At 38.4% G+C, this 15,613-nt stretch overlaps 2 protein-coding genes and 2 non-coding genes across 4 annotated transcripts; 2 read left to right on the forward strand and 2 right to left on the reverse strand.

Annotated features, from left to right (window-relative positions):
- The first annotated feature begins 1,650 nt into the window (after window positions 1-1,650).
- Window positions 1,651-13,297, forward strand: LOC146164564 (exosome RNA helicase MTR4-like). The gene is made up of 20 exons (XM_083382314.1): window positions 1,651-1,751; window positions 1,890-1,966; window positions 3,757-3,838; window positions 3,945-4,190; window positions 4,509-4,683; window positions 4,844-5,158; window positions 5,532-5,639; window positions 5,704-5,836; window positions 6,051-6,241; window positions 6,324-6,425; window positions 6,607-6,732; window positions 7,925-8,075; window positions 8,373-8,545; window positions 9,435-9,773; window positions 10,456-10,644; window positions 11,122-11,260; window positions 11,913-12,043; window positions 12,109-12,189; window positions 12,272-12,410; window positions 12,752-13,297. The coding sequence occupies exons 1-20, from the start codon at window positions 1,684-1,686 to the stop codon at window positions 12,907-12,909; spliced, it is 3,123 nt and encodes a 1,040-aa protein (XP_083238440.1). The 5' UTR covers window positions 1,651-1,683; the 3' UTR covers window positions 12,910-13,297.
- On the reverse strand, window positions 6,948-7,022 carry Trnaa-ugc (transfer RNA alanine (anticodon UGC)). Its single transcript has one exon. It is a non-coding gene; the product is annotated as a tRNA-Ala (tRNA).
- Window positions 7,618-7,692, forward strand: Trnaa-ggc (transfer RNA alanine (anticodon GGC)). The gene has a single exon. It is a non-coding gene; the product is annotated as a tRNA-Ala (tRNA).
- Window positions 12,876-15,485, reverse strand: LOC146164567 (pre-mRNA-splicing factor 38A-like). The gene is made up of 8 exons (XM_083382335.1): window positions 15,328-15,485; window positions 14,620-14,779; window positions 14,417-14,538; window positions 14,261-14,346; window positions 14,016-14,164; window positions 13,332-13,406; window positions 13,158-13,247; window positions 12,876-13,081 (listed from the first exon to the last, which is right to left on the reverse strand). The coding sequence occupies exons 1-8, from the start codon at window positions 15,455-15,457 to the stop codon at window positions 12,970-12,972; spliced, it is 924 nt and encodes a 307-aa protein (XP_083238461.1). The 5' UTR covers window positions 15,458-15,485; the 3' UTR covers window positions 12,876-12,969.
- Window positions 15,486-15,613: the final 128 nt, after the last annotated feature.

The raw sequence follows: 15,613 nt of genomic DNA on the forward strand, positions 1-15,613 counted from the left end.
GCTAATCTATTTAAAATACACGGAAACTCATTTTAGCGTTCCTCACTGACACTAAATTCCTTTACTCACAATTTAAGTCGGACGTGGCCCGTATGGAAACACTGCAGTAACACTCCTCGGCTGTAATCTAATGCGCAGATCGTCTATCTATACATTTCCGGTGCCAAATCAGTCTGCGGTATAGGTTAAACAAAATGTGAGATCCAATAAAGCTATGACTACGTAATAACTATCACATATTTCTTGTAACGACCCCGCCTCAATTTGCTAAAGCCGCATGTTTTTACCGATGATTTAAAAAATTGAGTGTGGCAATCTAACATGCTACCAAATAGTCTAACGTTACGGAGAGCGTAATAACCTAGCTTGCGTGCTAGATATTGCCAATGAATTTATTTCTAGTTAGGAGCATCGCGATGCCTCTCGCTTGTGACGGAGCTGTGTCGCGCACATTGTTCAGTCTTTGTCTTGCAACATGCATCCGGAAACTGGCGGACAAACGAAGGCAAAAATTATAAAAGTAAATGATTAAATAACATCGTTTTTTCATCCATTGTTCCCCAAATCCTCTCTGGAACAAATTTCCTCCTCAAAATTACATATTCCACCCCAAGACATGCTTCAAGCATAAAGTATGACTCAAATTAGGTTTTTCCCCTTTCCAGTGTTTGTGACAAAAAATGGAGCTTATATTTGATATAATTACCGTTTAGTAAGTTGCAGCGCTAAAGTAACATGTGTTATTTAATCTGCTTAATAGTGTATGTTTTTTGTTTAACTTTTAAAATAACATTATTCAATTTACTGGTCTTATTTATTACTTTTATCAAACAAGTAGTCAGTACTATTAGGAAATAAAATAAAAATAATTTAAAAAAAAACAATAATAATTAACGTTTTTTTTATTTGAGAACAAAAATACTTTAATTAAATATATGTGCACCCCTGAATTGATCAATTGCACTTCTTAATATTTTTGTCCTGACAGACTAAAACATCTTATTAGGAGTCCTATAGTATTTATTTCGGCGCTGATCTAGAATCCTACCACAGTTATAAAATCAACGCACAAAGTTTGAGTTAGGGTGCGAGTTAGGGTGTGGGTGGGTCAAGGATTATTATATTCTTTGTTTAATAATAACACTTGACCCACCCTAACCCAAACGCTAACCCGCGCCCTAATTCAAATAATGTTTCGTTGTGGTAGGATTCTAGACCAGCGCCTTTATTTCAATTACTGATTGAAAAATATGTTTAGCTAACCCCCAGATTGGAAGCTTTGGATTTTGCGCCAGGGAGACGATTTTGCAGCTTAAAAACGTTTTCGCCCAAATCTGCGCTGCTCTAATAACTTTATTTGTAAACTTTGCATGGCTGAGAATTGAGAACTATATTGAAAACCGTTAGCGCAATGTAAGTTTGAGCGATTTTTCGCGGCTGACTGCATTTTCCTTGATTTTACATGAAATGCGGGCTATGATCGCAGCTGAGCAGGAAAAGGATAGATCTCCCGCGCAGGCCTACTATTCCCACCTGGACTAACCCATCATGTTTGTTTGTGTATTATTTAGTATTTACTTCTGTATAACAATATGCACCATGTGCACTTGTATAGACTAATACCTATTGAATTTATTTTTGGAGTTAAATAAATAGATGTGTTACTAAACATTACCTTGACCAATGGCATCCTTTGGAGAAGACTTATTTAACGTATTTGATGAAGAAGTTAAAGAAAAATCCAAACCAAGGTATAAACCAAATTTAAATGATTTTAAAATGTATAATAGCAACAAAATAGGCAATGTGGTACAGAATTTATTTTAAGAAAAAAAAATAGTTGAACTTATAGGACTAATTACAAACGATTAACCTTGTCATTTTGTTAGATCTGGCAAAAAGCGGGAGCAAAAGCAAGAAACAACAACCTCTTACAAAGAAGTTAAAAAGATAAAAATACAAACTGGTAAACTTTGTGTTAGATCAGTGGTCGGCAAACTGTGTATAGCTAAGTGTTATTGCTGGCAAATTATACATAGCCTATGGCATATATACTAACTTGATGGAATGTACACCTACGTTCAGCTACAGTAGGTATGAAATAATTTCAACACGAAAAACTTAAAAAAACAAAAATTGAAGTGATATTGCCAGATTGAAGCAAAGCTGACTATCAGTTAGCGGGCCAAAAAAACTGAACTCCCAAAGTTGGCCTGCGGGCCTGCAGTTGGACCACGCTGTTTTATAATGTAGCTGTGGGCCGTGTGATAGTTGTACATTCATTGCACTTTATTTTAAAAGTTGGTGTGGCATAGAATTTTTAAATTGGTGTAGCTTGGAAAGGCCCATGGGTAGGGATGTTTAAAGTAGAATACCAAGGTATTCTAGAATAATAGGTTTCGAATCTAGAATAACGAATCCAGAATAGCGAATCCTAGTATATTTCTATTCAATTATTTAACCTCGATTTTGTTTGGGGAATGGATTAATCTTAATCTACCCCACAGGACAGGGCCCACAATCACAGCAATAAATCGCCCAAACAAATTGCTAACATGTGTACATTATAATAAAAAATGTTTTACATTCTTAACAACTGTCATTTGAAGCAGTTGTGCAAACTGTAATACATGTCCACTGTCCAGGTTGTTGCCAAAACTTATATTTTTGCCAATAGTGAGGACGATGGAACACTGCACACAGAACTCTTTAGCAATTCGGTACAGTTTTTAGAAGCATTGTTGGGTCTTAGCGCTTTCTCTTTTTTTGACTAATTGATCTGTTATGCAGTCAAATAATGTACTGCAAAGAATACAAAGTTACTATTGACATAACGAATACTTGACAATTTACGCTGTGCATAACTGCATAACCTCGCTGAATATTGGCCTAAAGTTGACCTTAAGTAACCCTATAGCGGACGCATTTTCTCGATGGCCAGCACGTGTTACTTTTGCAACTTAACGCATTTAGGGAAATTGCGAACTCCGCTCCTGACATTACACGTTAGTCGCTCGCCCAATAACGCTTGATTGACACTTAATTATTAGACGAACGTTATCGCCAGACGCGAAGTAATTGGTCGCCCGAAAAAACGCTGACACTGCACTACCAGGTTACATTTAAAGCAAGCATTATAAATTGGTCGTCGCGGCGACAGGCCAACTTACCACACGCGTTTGTGCAATTATGCGCAACAATCCGCGGTAAAATATTAAATTATATCGGTTCCAATTACCCGAAATAAACGGCAGAATTGGATTCAAATCCCATCTGGATTCGAATCCAAGGATTCAATATTCTACTTTGATCCCTACCCATGAGCCAATTGTGGTCCAGGAATCTGTTGAACTATATTTTTTGGCAACTTGAACTGTATCTACCGGTAATTAAAAAAAAATTCGCGCTTCATGTGTATATTCTTCGTTTTATAGTATGTTTTATATTATAATATGGCAGTGTTTTGGAGATTGGAAAACCAAAAAAATTTTGTTTGTTTTTATCAAACAGAACAATTAGACAATTTTTGTAATTTTATTGAATTGTAGTTCTTTTATAGTACTAGGAGTAGTACTAGGGACATATTTGTTAAGCTTGTAACATTTGGTTGTCCCCGCTGGGACTCTCCTGAGTTTATGGCTACGCATAGAAATTTCTTAGATTTTTCTAAAATATTCTTTTTTTGGTAAACAAAGTTGTAAAACATGGAATTTTATATGTATGAAGTCAAAAAGTTTAAAAAGTGTTTTTTTACAGAAAATGTTGCAAAGACAAATATGGATACAGCAGAGTTTGCTGAAGAAAGTGCTCCAGCGGATGAAACAGATGACATTGGCAGGTTGGTGGATATAAATATTTAGGATTATTTATTTTAAAACTATATATTATTTAACGAAATACTTTAGTTGTATTATCTGATGTGTAATAACAAACCTGATGTTTAGTATATTAGATTCGTTGCCCAAAGTGGAAACAAAGTCCCTAAGTGCGCTGGTCAGTGGCTGTTCCCACGAAGTTGCATTTACGTCTGGAACCGAGGTTCCTGTCCTTCGTCCAAGGGAGGGCAAGGCTGCCAAAGATTACAAGTTCATACTCGATCCTTTTCAGCAAGAGGCATTGCTATGCCTGGACAACAACCAGTCAATCCTTGTGTCAGCTCACACCTCTGCAGGAAAAACTGTGGTTGCAGAGTAAGAACTTTTTCATTTCTGTGAATATTTGTATTTTTCTGCCTCATTTTAACTTCTTTTTGTTGGAACAGTTTATATTTGTTAAAATGTTAACCAATTTTGCGGCAAATGTTTTCAAATGTGATAACATCTGTTGATGTACATTACCAGTGTACTACTTTTTTATGTTTGGTAGAAATAAGATCTTACCAACATTTGTATTTTCAGGTTTTTACTACTAAACTGATTAATTGATCCACAAAAAAGTTTTTTTGTCACTTGCTTAATTATTAAACTTTGTTGTTAAAACATTGTAAAATCAACAAATATTTTACCAAGATATGCAATTGCAATGTCACTGAGAGACAAACAGAGGGTTATTTACACAACTCCTATCAAAGCACTCAGCAACCAGAAGTACAGAGACTTGTATGAGGAGTTTGCGGATGTGGGACTCATGACTGGCGATGTTACAATAAATCCGACTGCCTCTTGCCTTGTTATGACGACAGAGGTAAGTTTGTTATAAGCAAATTCAGATTGGATAAAAATGATTTATAAGCTGGTTTTCTTATTCTTTATGTAGCAATAAATAAGGACTGAGAGAACAATATACTTAACCTTATATTTTTATCATATACTCTAATAGCTAATTTTTTGACAAATATATACAGATTCTGCGCAGTATGCTGTACAGAGGGTCAGAGATTATGCGTGAAGTGGCCTGGGTAGTGTTTGATGAAATTCACTACATGCGAAACAAAGAGCGTGGCGTGGTCTGGGAAGAAACAATCATACTTTTGCCCGACAATGTCCACTATGTGTTTCTTTCTGCCACTATTCCAAATGCCAGGCAGTTTGCCTCATGGATATGCCACCTACACAAGCAACCTTGTCATGTTGTGTACACAGAGTACAGACCAACTCCTCTGGAACATTACATATTCCCAACAGGTGGTGACGGTCTGCATCTGGTGGTGGATGATAGTGTAAGTTTTATTGTTTTGAGTTAATTGGCAAGCTCAAAAATATTCTTTTTTTTTGAGTCAGTGTAATAGAGATTTAGGCAGCGTAATGGTTTCAATCAGGGTTGTGGAGTCGAAGCGTGACTCATCCGAGTCGGTTTCCAGGCCTATAAGTGAATTGATTCATACATACGCCTGGCAGCCCCCTAAGTGTAACTTTGGTGCTATGTTGCTTATTGACTTTATAGTTACTTAGGCCCCGGGAGTTCATTGGTAGGCTGGAGTTGAGTTGTTTCAAACCAGCTTCTTTTAGCCCCCAGCGGTTACAGTTTTTTAATCAATACCAAATAATGTAAACTTTTGTTTGATTTATAGTTGCAATAATTTGTGATTTCAGGGAACATTTAGGGAAGAAAACTTTAACACTGCCATGACCGTACTACGTGACGTTGGCGACAATGCAAAAAGTGACTTCAATAGACGAGGAAGAAAAGGTGGACAACAGGTAGCAATGTCAAAAATCTCATTTTTTCCAAACATTTAGTATGACAATTGATTTATGATTTCAGGGAAGAAGTGCTTGTGTTCAAATTGTAGAGCTTATTTTGGAGCGAAAGTTTCTCCCTGCTATTGTGTTCTCTTTCAGCAAAAAGGAATGTGAATTTTATGCCAAACAAGTCTTTCGATTGGAGTTTAACACAGGTAGGTTTTAAAGCCTAGTTTAATTGTGTGGAAAGTGTTAATAAGGCTTAATTTACTTTGACATAAAAATGTTTATATATCTTACCTCAATTTTTGGTAAAAATAATAGTTTTTAATGTTTTATTCTAGCGAGGCCTTTACTACACCTTTTAGTTATTGCTACTACAGTATTTAGTTAAATTGTCAGGGTTAGGTTTAAATGTTAAATTTGCAGCTGAAGAGAGAAAACTTGTGCAGGAAGTTTTTGACAAGGCAATGGATTCCTTGTCTGACGAAGATCGCAAGCTTCCACAGGTTGAAGCAAGTTTACCATTTTTACTAAACGGGATCGGAATTCACCACGGCGGCCTTCTGCCAATTATCAAAGAAACCATTGAAATTTTGTTTTCAGAAGGTCTCATCAAGGTTGGATTTTAAAGATATTGTAAACAGTTTGTTAAGCAAACTATATATATTTTCACAACTCATATACCTTTGTTGTCTGTAGGTGTTATTTGCCACAGAGACTTTTGCAATGGGCGTCAACATGCCTGCTCACACAGTGGTATTTACAAGTATCAGAAAGTTTGATGGAAAAGACTTCAGATGGGTGCGTGTCTAGGCTCGATGCCAATAAAAAAGCTAGAATTAATACTGATTATTTTCATTTTGCTGATATTTTTAAACACTACTTTCGAATAGTATTACCACCTTGTTTTACAAACTTTCAAACTTTTAAGATTTTGATAAGTGCCCAGTAACAATAACATGCCATTTTGTTTTCGTGTCAGATAACTGGAGGAGAGTACATTCAAATGAGTGGGCGAGCTGGAAGAAGAGGTATGGATGAAAAAGGAATTGTTATTATGGTGGTGGACGAAAAGCTCTCACCAAGTGTGGGGAAAGCACTTGTGAAGGTTTGTGCTACTGTATTTGGTTGTAGTAACACTTTGGATTGCATGAAAGACACACACAAACATATGTGTTTAATAACATCTGTGATCTAGCCCCTCGGAAGTTGCTTTATGACCAACGATTACGGCTTCCGTATCAATAGTACACCGAAAAGCCATCACAGACTCGCCGAATCTGTCGATCTATGATGCAAGCAGAGCAAGTCAGAAAAACAACTGGCCTGCAGTGAGGTTCGAACTCACGACCTCCGGTCAAGCAGGGACCGTCGCTCTACCAACTGAGCTATGCAGGCTCAGAGAGGAGCGAGTCGAGAAACAACCATGGCACATTTTGTTAGTACAAGCAACTTCACACTGGGGGATCATCAGTCCGTATCAATCAATGAAAGACACACACAAACATATGTGTTTAATAACATCTGTGATCTAGCCCCTCGGAAGTTGCTTTATGACCAACGATTACGGCTTCCGTATCAATAGTACACCGAAAAGCCATCGCAGACTCGCCGAATCTGTCGATCTATGATGCAAGCAGAGCAAGCCAGAAAAACAACTGGCCTGCAGTGAGGTTTGAACTCACGACCTCCGGTCAAGCCGGGACCGTCGCTCTACCAACTGAGCTATGCAGTCTCAGAGAGGAGCGAGTCGAGAAACAACCATGCGCCACTACTGCGATGGCTTTTCGGTGTACTATTGATACGGAAGCCGTAATCGTTGGTCATAAAGCAACTTCCGAGGGGCTAGATCACAGATGTTATTAAACACATATGTTTGTGTGTGTCTTTCATTGATTGATACGGACTGATGATCCCCCAGTGTGAAGTTGCTTGTACTAACAAAATGTGCAAGTATTGGCGCATGGTTGTTTCTCGACTCGCTCCTCTCTGAGCCTGCATAGCTCAGTTGGTAGAGCGACGGTCCCGGCTTGACCGGAGGTCGTGAGTTCGAACCTCACTGCAGGCAAGTTGTTTTTCTGGCTTGCTCTGCTTGCATCATAGATCGACAGATTCGGCGAGTCTGCGATGGCTTTTCGGTGTACTTTGGATTGTACAATTAAGTTGAGGCAAAATACCTGTCACACAGTACAGGAAATGACGAAAGCAACGGCCTGTTATAAATATAAAGATTTAACAAAATCTTTCATTATGCTTATATTGTTGTAAAGTCCGCTATTAAATCTGCTAGTTCTTTTCAGGGTTCGCCAGATCCTCTCAACTCTGCATTTCGTCTTACGTACAACATGGTTTTAAATTTACTTCGCGTGGAAGAAATTAACCCAGAGTACATGCTCGAAAAGTCCTTCTACCAGTTCCAGCACTACCAAGCAATCCCTGAAATGATGGAGAGTAAGTGCAAAGAGAAATTAAACTTACATAAATATTGTGTTTTGTAAACAGAGGAGATTTTTGCGGTAGAGTTATCTTTTTGTATGCTGACATGTTAATTGTAAGGTTATTTAAATTTATGAATATTTCAAGTTTTGTGCTCCCGATTTTAGTTATGTACACTGTAATTGTAAACTTTAGAGCTTATGTTTGGCTAATATAGTATTTTCTGATACCATGTTGTTTTGATTTTCAGTACAATTGTTAAATGGTTTCCCGCAGCAGCATACCATTATAAACACATCTTTTCCAACACAGAGGTATCCACTCTGGAAAAGGAGCATTCGTTGGTACAAATTGAAGGCGAGGAGGAAGCAATGACGTATTACAGGATCCGGCAGCAACTAGAAAAGCTCGGCTCGCAACTTGAAGAGTTCATTCACATGCCCAAGTACTGCCTGCCTTTCCTGCAACCCGGAAGGCTCATTAAGGTGCGTTGTTGGGATTCCTAAAACATTGTTTTCTGGGTGGCTAAAATTCAATGTTTGTTTAAACAATGTCTAGGCCAGTGTTTCTCAAACTTTTTTCACGGCAACCCAAATACCATTCGTTAGTAGGACATTGGAGCTTTGACGACCAATTTCCCATTATCGATTTTTTGTAAGTGAACATAAGACAAATGGCATAAATAAACTTGAATTTTATGAATATGGACCGTGTCCACGTATTTTTTCTACAATTTTTTTAATTTTCGGAGTAATCTTGCACAGAACCCATATCAACAAATCTAACCATGTAATGTACTTCAAATCGGTTACCCAACCTAATCATATTGGGTTGCGACTCATAGGCAAAGCAATCAGTTCTAAATGGCTTTTATTGCTGCGAGGTAGTTCGATTCAACGCAAATTTTTACCAAAATAAATCGTGAAAGGGGTTTGTTCTCGAAACTCTTTTGCGAATAACCCAGCCAGATATAGTTTTCTTTGCACAGTTTCACAAACAAATATAGAAAATATTCGCCTAAATATTTGTTATACGTCCGGGATAGTTTACATATAAAAAAATGCACCATAAAGCCTATTTAAAACAGCGATAAAACCTAACAAAACGAAGCTAGGACTAAGCTTAAATAGCCCTTTTAACTATTGGAAATCTACAGGCTGAAAAAAGCTTTTAAATGTTGTGAACTGAAACAAAATGAATAAACCCTGATACCTTTCCCATTTGTCGTCAACCTTGCCTGAGTCGCGGGTTAAAACCAACTTCGAAAGGTCTCGAAAAAAGGCGCTGTACAAGGCCAAGCATATGACACGGCCAGTTTCATAGCGGTATACTCGCTCTCGTTTTTTCGATAACTCATTGTCGTCGCGAATCAAGGTACGCAACGGCGAGCACGACTTCGGCTGGGGCGTGGCGGTCAACTTCCAGAAGAAGCAACCCAAGCCAGTCGGTGGCAGGTCGCGGGCGGGAGCCGGAGAAGACGAGCCGGATCCCGAGTACGTGGTCGATGCCCTGCTCCACTGCAGCAAGGAAAGCATCCGCTCGACCACCCTGGGCATCCCGAGGCCGGCCGAAGCGGGCCAGGAGCGTCAGGGCGAGATGGCCGTGGTGCCTGTGCTGCTGCAGCTCGTCACCGACATCAGCACTATTCGACTTTTTCTGCCCAAGGATCTGCGCCCGCTCGACAATCGCCAGTCGCTCTATCGCTCCCTGCAGGTGGGTGGTTATACTGGTCATTGTTTTTCTGTTATTCTAACAATTATTCGAAGACTGAGTTTATCTCCCTTAACTATTTTAATATGATGTCGCTGATTATGGCAAAGGTATATCGTTTTTTTTTTCAATACGAACCCGAAAAATAAAGTAGCTCCACCTCTAGATCTTCCAAAGAAAGACCGCATTAGTATTTTGCACACATGGGTTTAAATAAATACTTGGATTTAGTATTTTAGATTTCCTTCATCAAAGCTCTACATTCGAACTGGAACAATAACTTTCCTTTTGAACCTGAGAAGATCAGTTGTGATAGTCGCGCTATAACTGCCATCACCGTCTATTCTTTTTTCTCAACCTATCCTGACAAATTTCAGCCACGACACTCGCAATGTATAAGCGGCAATTCCTCATCCTTGCGTTTGCTGCTGCTGTGTGTTGTTTTTGCAATTCATTACATGTTCCGACCTTTTTCCCACAAACGTTATTTCAACAATTATTTTGGCGTACAGCTTTACCATGAATGTAGTACAAGGGCGCGATTGCGATCCTACCATTTTTTTGTGCTTTACTGGTCAGCTTGCAAATCGACTTAGATCGCGCAAATACTACTTTACTCCGCAACTTGGGCACGTGAAGTTCAGACTTGCAGAATAATAAGCTTTAATCACAATGCAAATTTCAGGAAGTGCACAAACGTTTCCCGGACGGCATTCCTTCGCTGGATCCGATGGAAGACATGTGCATCAAGGACGAGCGCTTCAAGTCGGTTGTGCGAAAGGTCGAGGCTTTCGAGCGTCGTCTTTACAAGCACCCGCTTCACAACAGCGCCAGCATCAAGGAAACTTACAAGCTGTGCGATCGCAAAACACAGGTTGGTTGAGGGGCGGTTTTGTTTTCGCGTTACTAGTTGGACTGGTGTGTAGTCACAGCGCGTTATGAATTGTAGTATCTAAGTAATACTTTTTTCATAAAAAAACTTTACCTTCATATGATATCCCTATGCTAAATAACCTTAGGAGGGACGTGACATCACTTAGGACAATAAGAATTGATGTAGTAGTATTATAAAATAAAGTATACAAAGCCAGTTTCATTCTTTATGGAATTCTAGTGACGTACAGTAGTTCTTTACAGTTGAATTAAATAATAAACTGTCAATACAATTTTTTTGATTGTTAACAATGACCTGCTTTAAAGCCATACGAATGGTTGTTTATTTGCAAGTTTACCCTGATGGCCATATTGTAGTCTAAATAGTACTTATTTGGACAACCTCTTAAGTTTTACGATTAAAAGACCTACAAGCCAATCTTATTTCTGTCAAAAGCTTGTTATATCGTTTTTTTAGCTTGCTACTAAAGTAAAAGAAGCGAAGCGTGCTCTAAAGAAGTCGCAGACCATACTTCAAATGAACGAACTCAAATGCAGAAAGAGGGTATTGCGAAGGCTTGAATACGCCTCGGTAGCAGACGTTATTCAAACAAAAGGTTAAAATTTTCATAATACGTCTACTTCTGTGTTTTATAAATTGTTTTCGCCTGTGGTCAGCAAATTACTTCGACTAACATCGGTTGTCCTTGATTTTAAATTAGGCAGTTCAATTGCCCCCAAAAATCGAAACTAATCGTAAAAATGGTATTAAATTTCTTGTTATTTTTACTTAAATTTTTAATAAACTTTCTCGCGTGTGAGCAATACCCAAAACGAGCGGTCTCTGCTGTTAACCACGTTTTCTACTCATATAACTGTCAAATGTATGAGCGAAGTGACTCTCGAGATTTCAAGAAGTTCTAAGGACAGGTATATTTAGCGGCCTGGTCCGTCTCTTAGCAGCCTTTGGTCCTCGCCTTAAGGGCTGGGCTCACCATCAGCAACCCCAATCGATACTAGTGGCCAAATTAGAGTAATTTAATTTTGACATCATCTCTAATTGTAACCAAAGGATAAACACAATACTTTTCACAAACAGGTCGCGTGGCCTGCCGTCTCTTAGCAGCCTTTGGTCCTCGCCTTAAGCCTTAAGGGCTGGGCTCACCATCAGCAACCCCAATCGATATTAATGGCCAAATTAGAGTAATTTAATTTTGACACCATCTCTAATTGTAACCAAAGGATAAACACAAAATTTTTCACAAACAGGTCGCGTGGCCTGCGAAATAAGCGCCGCCGACGAGCTGCTTCTCACGGAACTCGTCTTTAATGGAGTGTTCAACACTTTAACTGCGAGCCAGTGTTGCGCCCTGCTCAGCTGTTTCGTATTCGACGAAAAGGTGAGCCGTCCTGGAGACAATTGTAAGTGCGTGGCGTGAAATTCATTGCAAACTTTATTGTTTAGTCGAAAAGCGTCCCGAAATTGAGCGAAGACCTAGCGAGTCCTCTACGACAAATGCACGAAGCAGCCAGAAGAATCGCAAAGGTAAGCAACTCCTGGTTAAACTTTTCGTTTTGGTAAGCGTTTGGTCAGCATTTTGAAACCTATTGTACGGCTTGCCACTTAGATTTCTATCGAAGCCAAACTTCCCTTAGATGAAGAGGAATACGTCCAATCGTTTAAGACCATGTTGATGGACGTGGTGTACATGTGGTGCAACGGATCGACCTTTGCGCAGGTTGCGGAAATTACCGACACTTTTGAAGGTAAGTCGGGAAAATTTGCCCAGAACGTTAATAAGTAGCCGTCTTTATGCACCCTACTGGTTTCATTTCCCTCCCTTATTTAAATCCATCTACAACTCATCTTGATAAAAGGAAATAATTCACAACGCAAACTGATAGTTAATTTGCTCGTTTTTTGGGGGAATTTGCTGTAGGCCCCTTAAGGATACGTAACACAGCATAATTCAAACTTCAATTAAGTCAGTGACTAACCTCGTATGCCCTTGTCTAACTGAAATGTGCGTCCCAAAATGTTACTTTCCCTGTTTTCACATTTTTTAATGAAAAGACATGATATTTTTATTATTTCGCTCGTGTTACAGGCAGTATAATCCGGTGCATGCGACGACTCGAGGAGCTTCTGCGGGAAATGTGCCACGCGGCCAAGGCAATCGGCAACACGCATCTCGAGAACAAGTTCGCCGAAGGGATTCGACTCATCAAGCGGGACATTATTTTCGCCGCCAGCTTGTACCTTTGAGGGTGCTCTGCTGGCAAGCAATAAAAAAAAACACGCGAGCGACAGCTGTATGGTGATTGTCTACATCTTGAGTGGCTTGAGTCCGAGTTTGGCGCGCAGCTCGTTGGCCTCCTTGATTTCCTGACTGACTTCGGACTTATCGTCCTTGCGTCGTTTGCTGCTTTTCTTCTTCCTTTTATTAGTGCAAGAAAAAAAACACAATTGGTATTCCTGAACTCTTCTCTATATAACACGAGCCTATTTCTTACCTTCCATCGTCGTCGTTGTGTTTGTGCGAGGAGCGATGGGGCGAGCGCGCTCTTTCCCTCTCCTTGGAGCGATGTCTTCTCGGGGGAGTTCTGCAAGGCCAAACAAACAACATCTAATATTGCCAGGGCCGTTGGACGAGTATTTTGCTGCTTTTTTGTATCCGGCCCACATACCTGCTCTTTCGTCTCCGCGGCGAACGGCTCCTAGACCTTCTCCTTCGTGGTGACGGCGATCTGCGATGTCTTTCTCTGTAGAAAATCGTTGTCAAGTAGGCTACTATTGTGATCAGAGTTTTTAATAAATTTAAAGCGAAATTTTATGTCGTACAGAGTAAATGGGCAACATCTTACGAAAAGGGAAAAGATGCAGAACATGACTCAGTGCAACAATCGTTAGACCAGGGGTTCCCAAACTTTTTTTGTCTTCGATATATTTTCATTTAAGTTACGCCAATGATCACAAGAAAAATGTGTAATACAACTTTTAGGAAACGTGAAATTGTAAGTTAGACAATTTTTTTTTGTTGATAGCTCCAGAGTAAGCATGGTGCCTGAAGAGTTTCGGTCAAGCACAAACTATGTAAAAGCAAGAATCGTGCGACGTCCGAAAATTATTGCCTTTACGTAGTTCAAAAATAGCCAAACATTATGCAAAAGGCGTCGTGCTAAAGTTTTAGATATACTAACAATTTAGTAAAACCAAACATATTCATTAGCAATATTTTTAAATAAGGTTCCATGGTTTGGTGGCGAACTACTTGGTCATGGCCGACAGTTTGGGAATCACTGCTTTAGACTATGATTAATTGAAGATTATTTAGTGAGGTGCAACAATGGGGTTATAATATATTCACTAACCTTGATGGAGACATATTTCGTCTGGAAGGTTTTTCGGGAACTTCTGGCACCATTTCCTCGTCACTTGATTCTCCAAGGTCATCCAGATCATCATCCAAAGCTGAAATGCGTGGCTCCAGTTTCTCTGTTTCTTCCATTGTTTGTCGTTTCTGTAAAAATCAGCAATTTTATAGTTAAAAACAAAATACTTTGAAAGTCAAACTTCTTTAAAAAACAAAATTGAATTATCTTTGTCAGCAAGTAACCTGAATTCTTGGTAAAATAATATCACACAATCTTTCTTCGCGCAGCATATCATCAACAAATTCATCAATGTGTGTCAACATAAAATCTAAGAGAAGTAATATTAATTTAGTGTATGCAGTATTATGAGTTAAAAGTATGTTTGTGTGAAACCTTACTTCCATCTCGTTTAAGGCTCTTTATTTTTCTGAAATCATTGAGCAATGGTTCCAAATATTTGTAGCAATCAAGGGATGTTCCTGTTAATCTCATGTAGAATGCTCCTAAGCATCTCACATATCTGATACATGTGAACGGTTAACTTTTGATTCACCGATACAATTCATAAAATCAGAAATTTATTTTCAAAAACACAACTCACTTAAAGTCTTCATTTCTTATAAACTCTACCACAATATCCTTGTCTGGTTGAATCTGCAACATCTTTAAAATAAGACAAAGAAATGGTGTTGGTTTGATGTTTCCTCCATAAACCCCTCCAATGTATTTCAGTTCCATAGCTTTGTCAACGAGTAATTCCGCTATAATTCAAAAAAGAAAATTGTGTTACACAAAAACAAATAATGATTTTTTGTAATAACTTAGCAACCATGTTAAATATGGGTTTATAAACAAAATATAAAATAACAGAATAAATTTAGCATCGCTCCAGGATGCATCCATCCATTAGGGATTATATATTAATGTTTGGTTGGTGGTAACATTAAATTTAAGTTTTAGAATTCTCGTATTTTTTATGATTTATCTTCTAATCAATTTTGTTAGCCAGGTAAATAGCCTCAGAAAATCTAGATTTGGTAAAAAAGGTTGGATTGTGCTAGAATTCTAAACCTCAGGTGTGCAATGAAACGTGAAGTGCACAATCAAGATGGTTAAAGGTGTCATTAATGATTATATATTGATTTAATTTTTGGTTTCCAGGTAAATAGCATCTTCCCTAAATTAATGTCTTTTAACTAAAGAACCCTTAAAATGTGAATTAAAATTCTGCATTAAAAAAGAACAAGCAATCCATACAGTTCAATTTGATGAATAGGTCTAACAATCTTGTCAGATTCGATTACTTTACCTGATAAAGCAAAACATTCTTCCTTCCAGTACCGACTGTCATAAATTCTTGTTCGTATAATTTTTTCAATAAGGTATTGGGGGTTTGTTCCTTTGATTGTATTAGCATCTTTGACAGTTCTATTAGCCATGGTAAAAATCTTTCACACAATCAAATTTATTCAACCTAATAATGGCAACTAACAAACAAAAAAAAACACAATTTTGGCATTCAGTTTATATTTTATTTAAACATCATTTCGGAAAAGCAACACTAAAGGTATTTATTATTTCAAACAAACGTGATG

This window comes from Ascidiella aspersa, chromosome 2 (genome assembly GCF_963924565.1).
Source record: "Ascidiella aspersa chromosome 2, kaAscAspe10.2, whole genome shotgun sequence".
NCBI lineage: Eukaryota > Metazoa > Chordata > Ascidiacea > Phlebobranchia > Ascidiidae > Ascidiella > Ascidiella aspersa.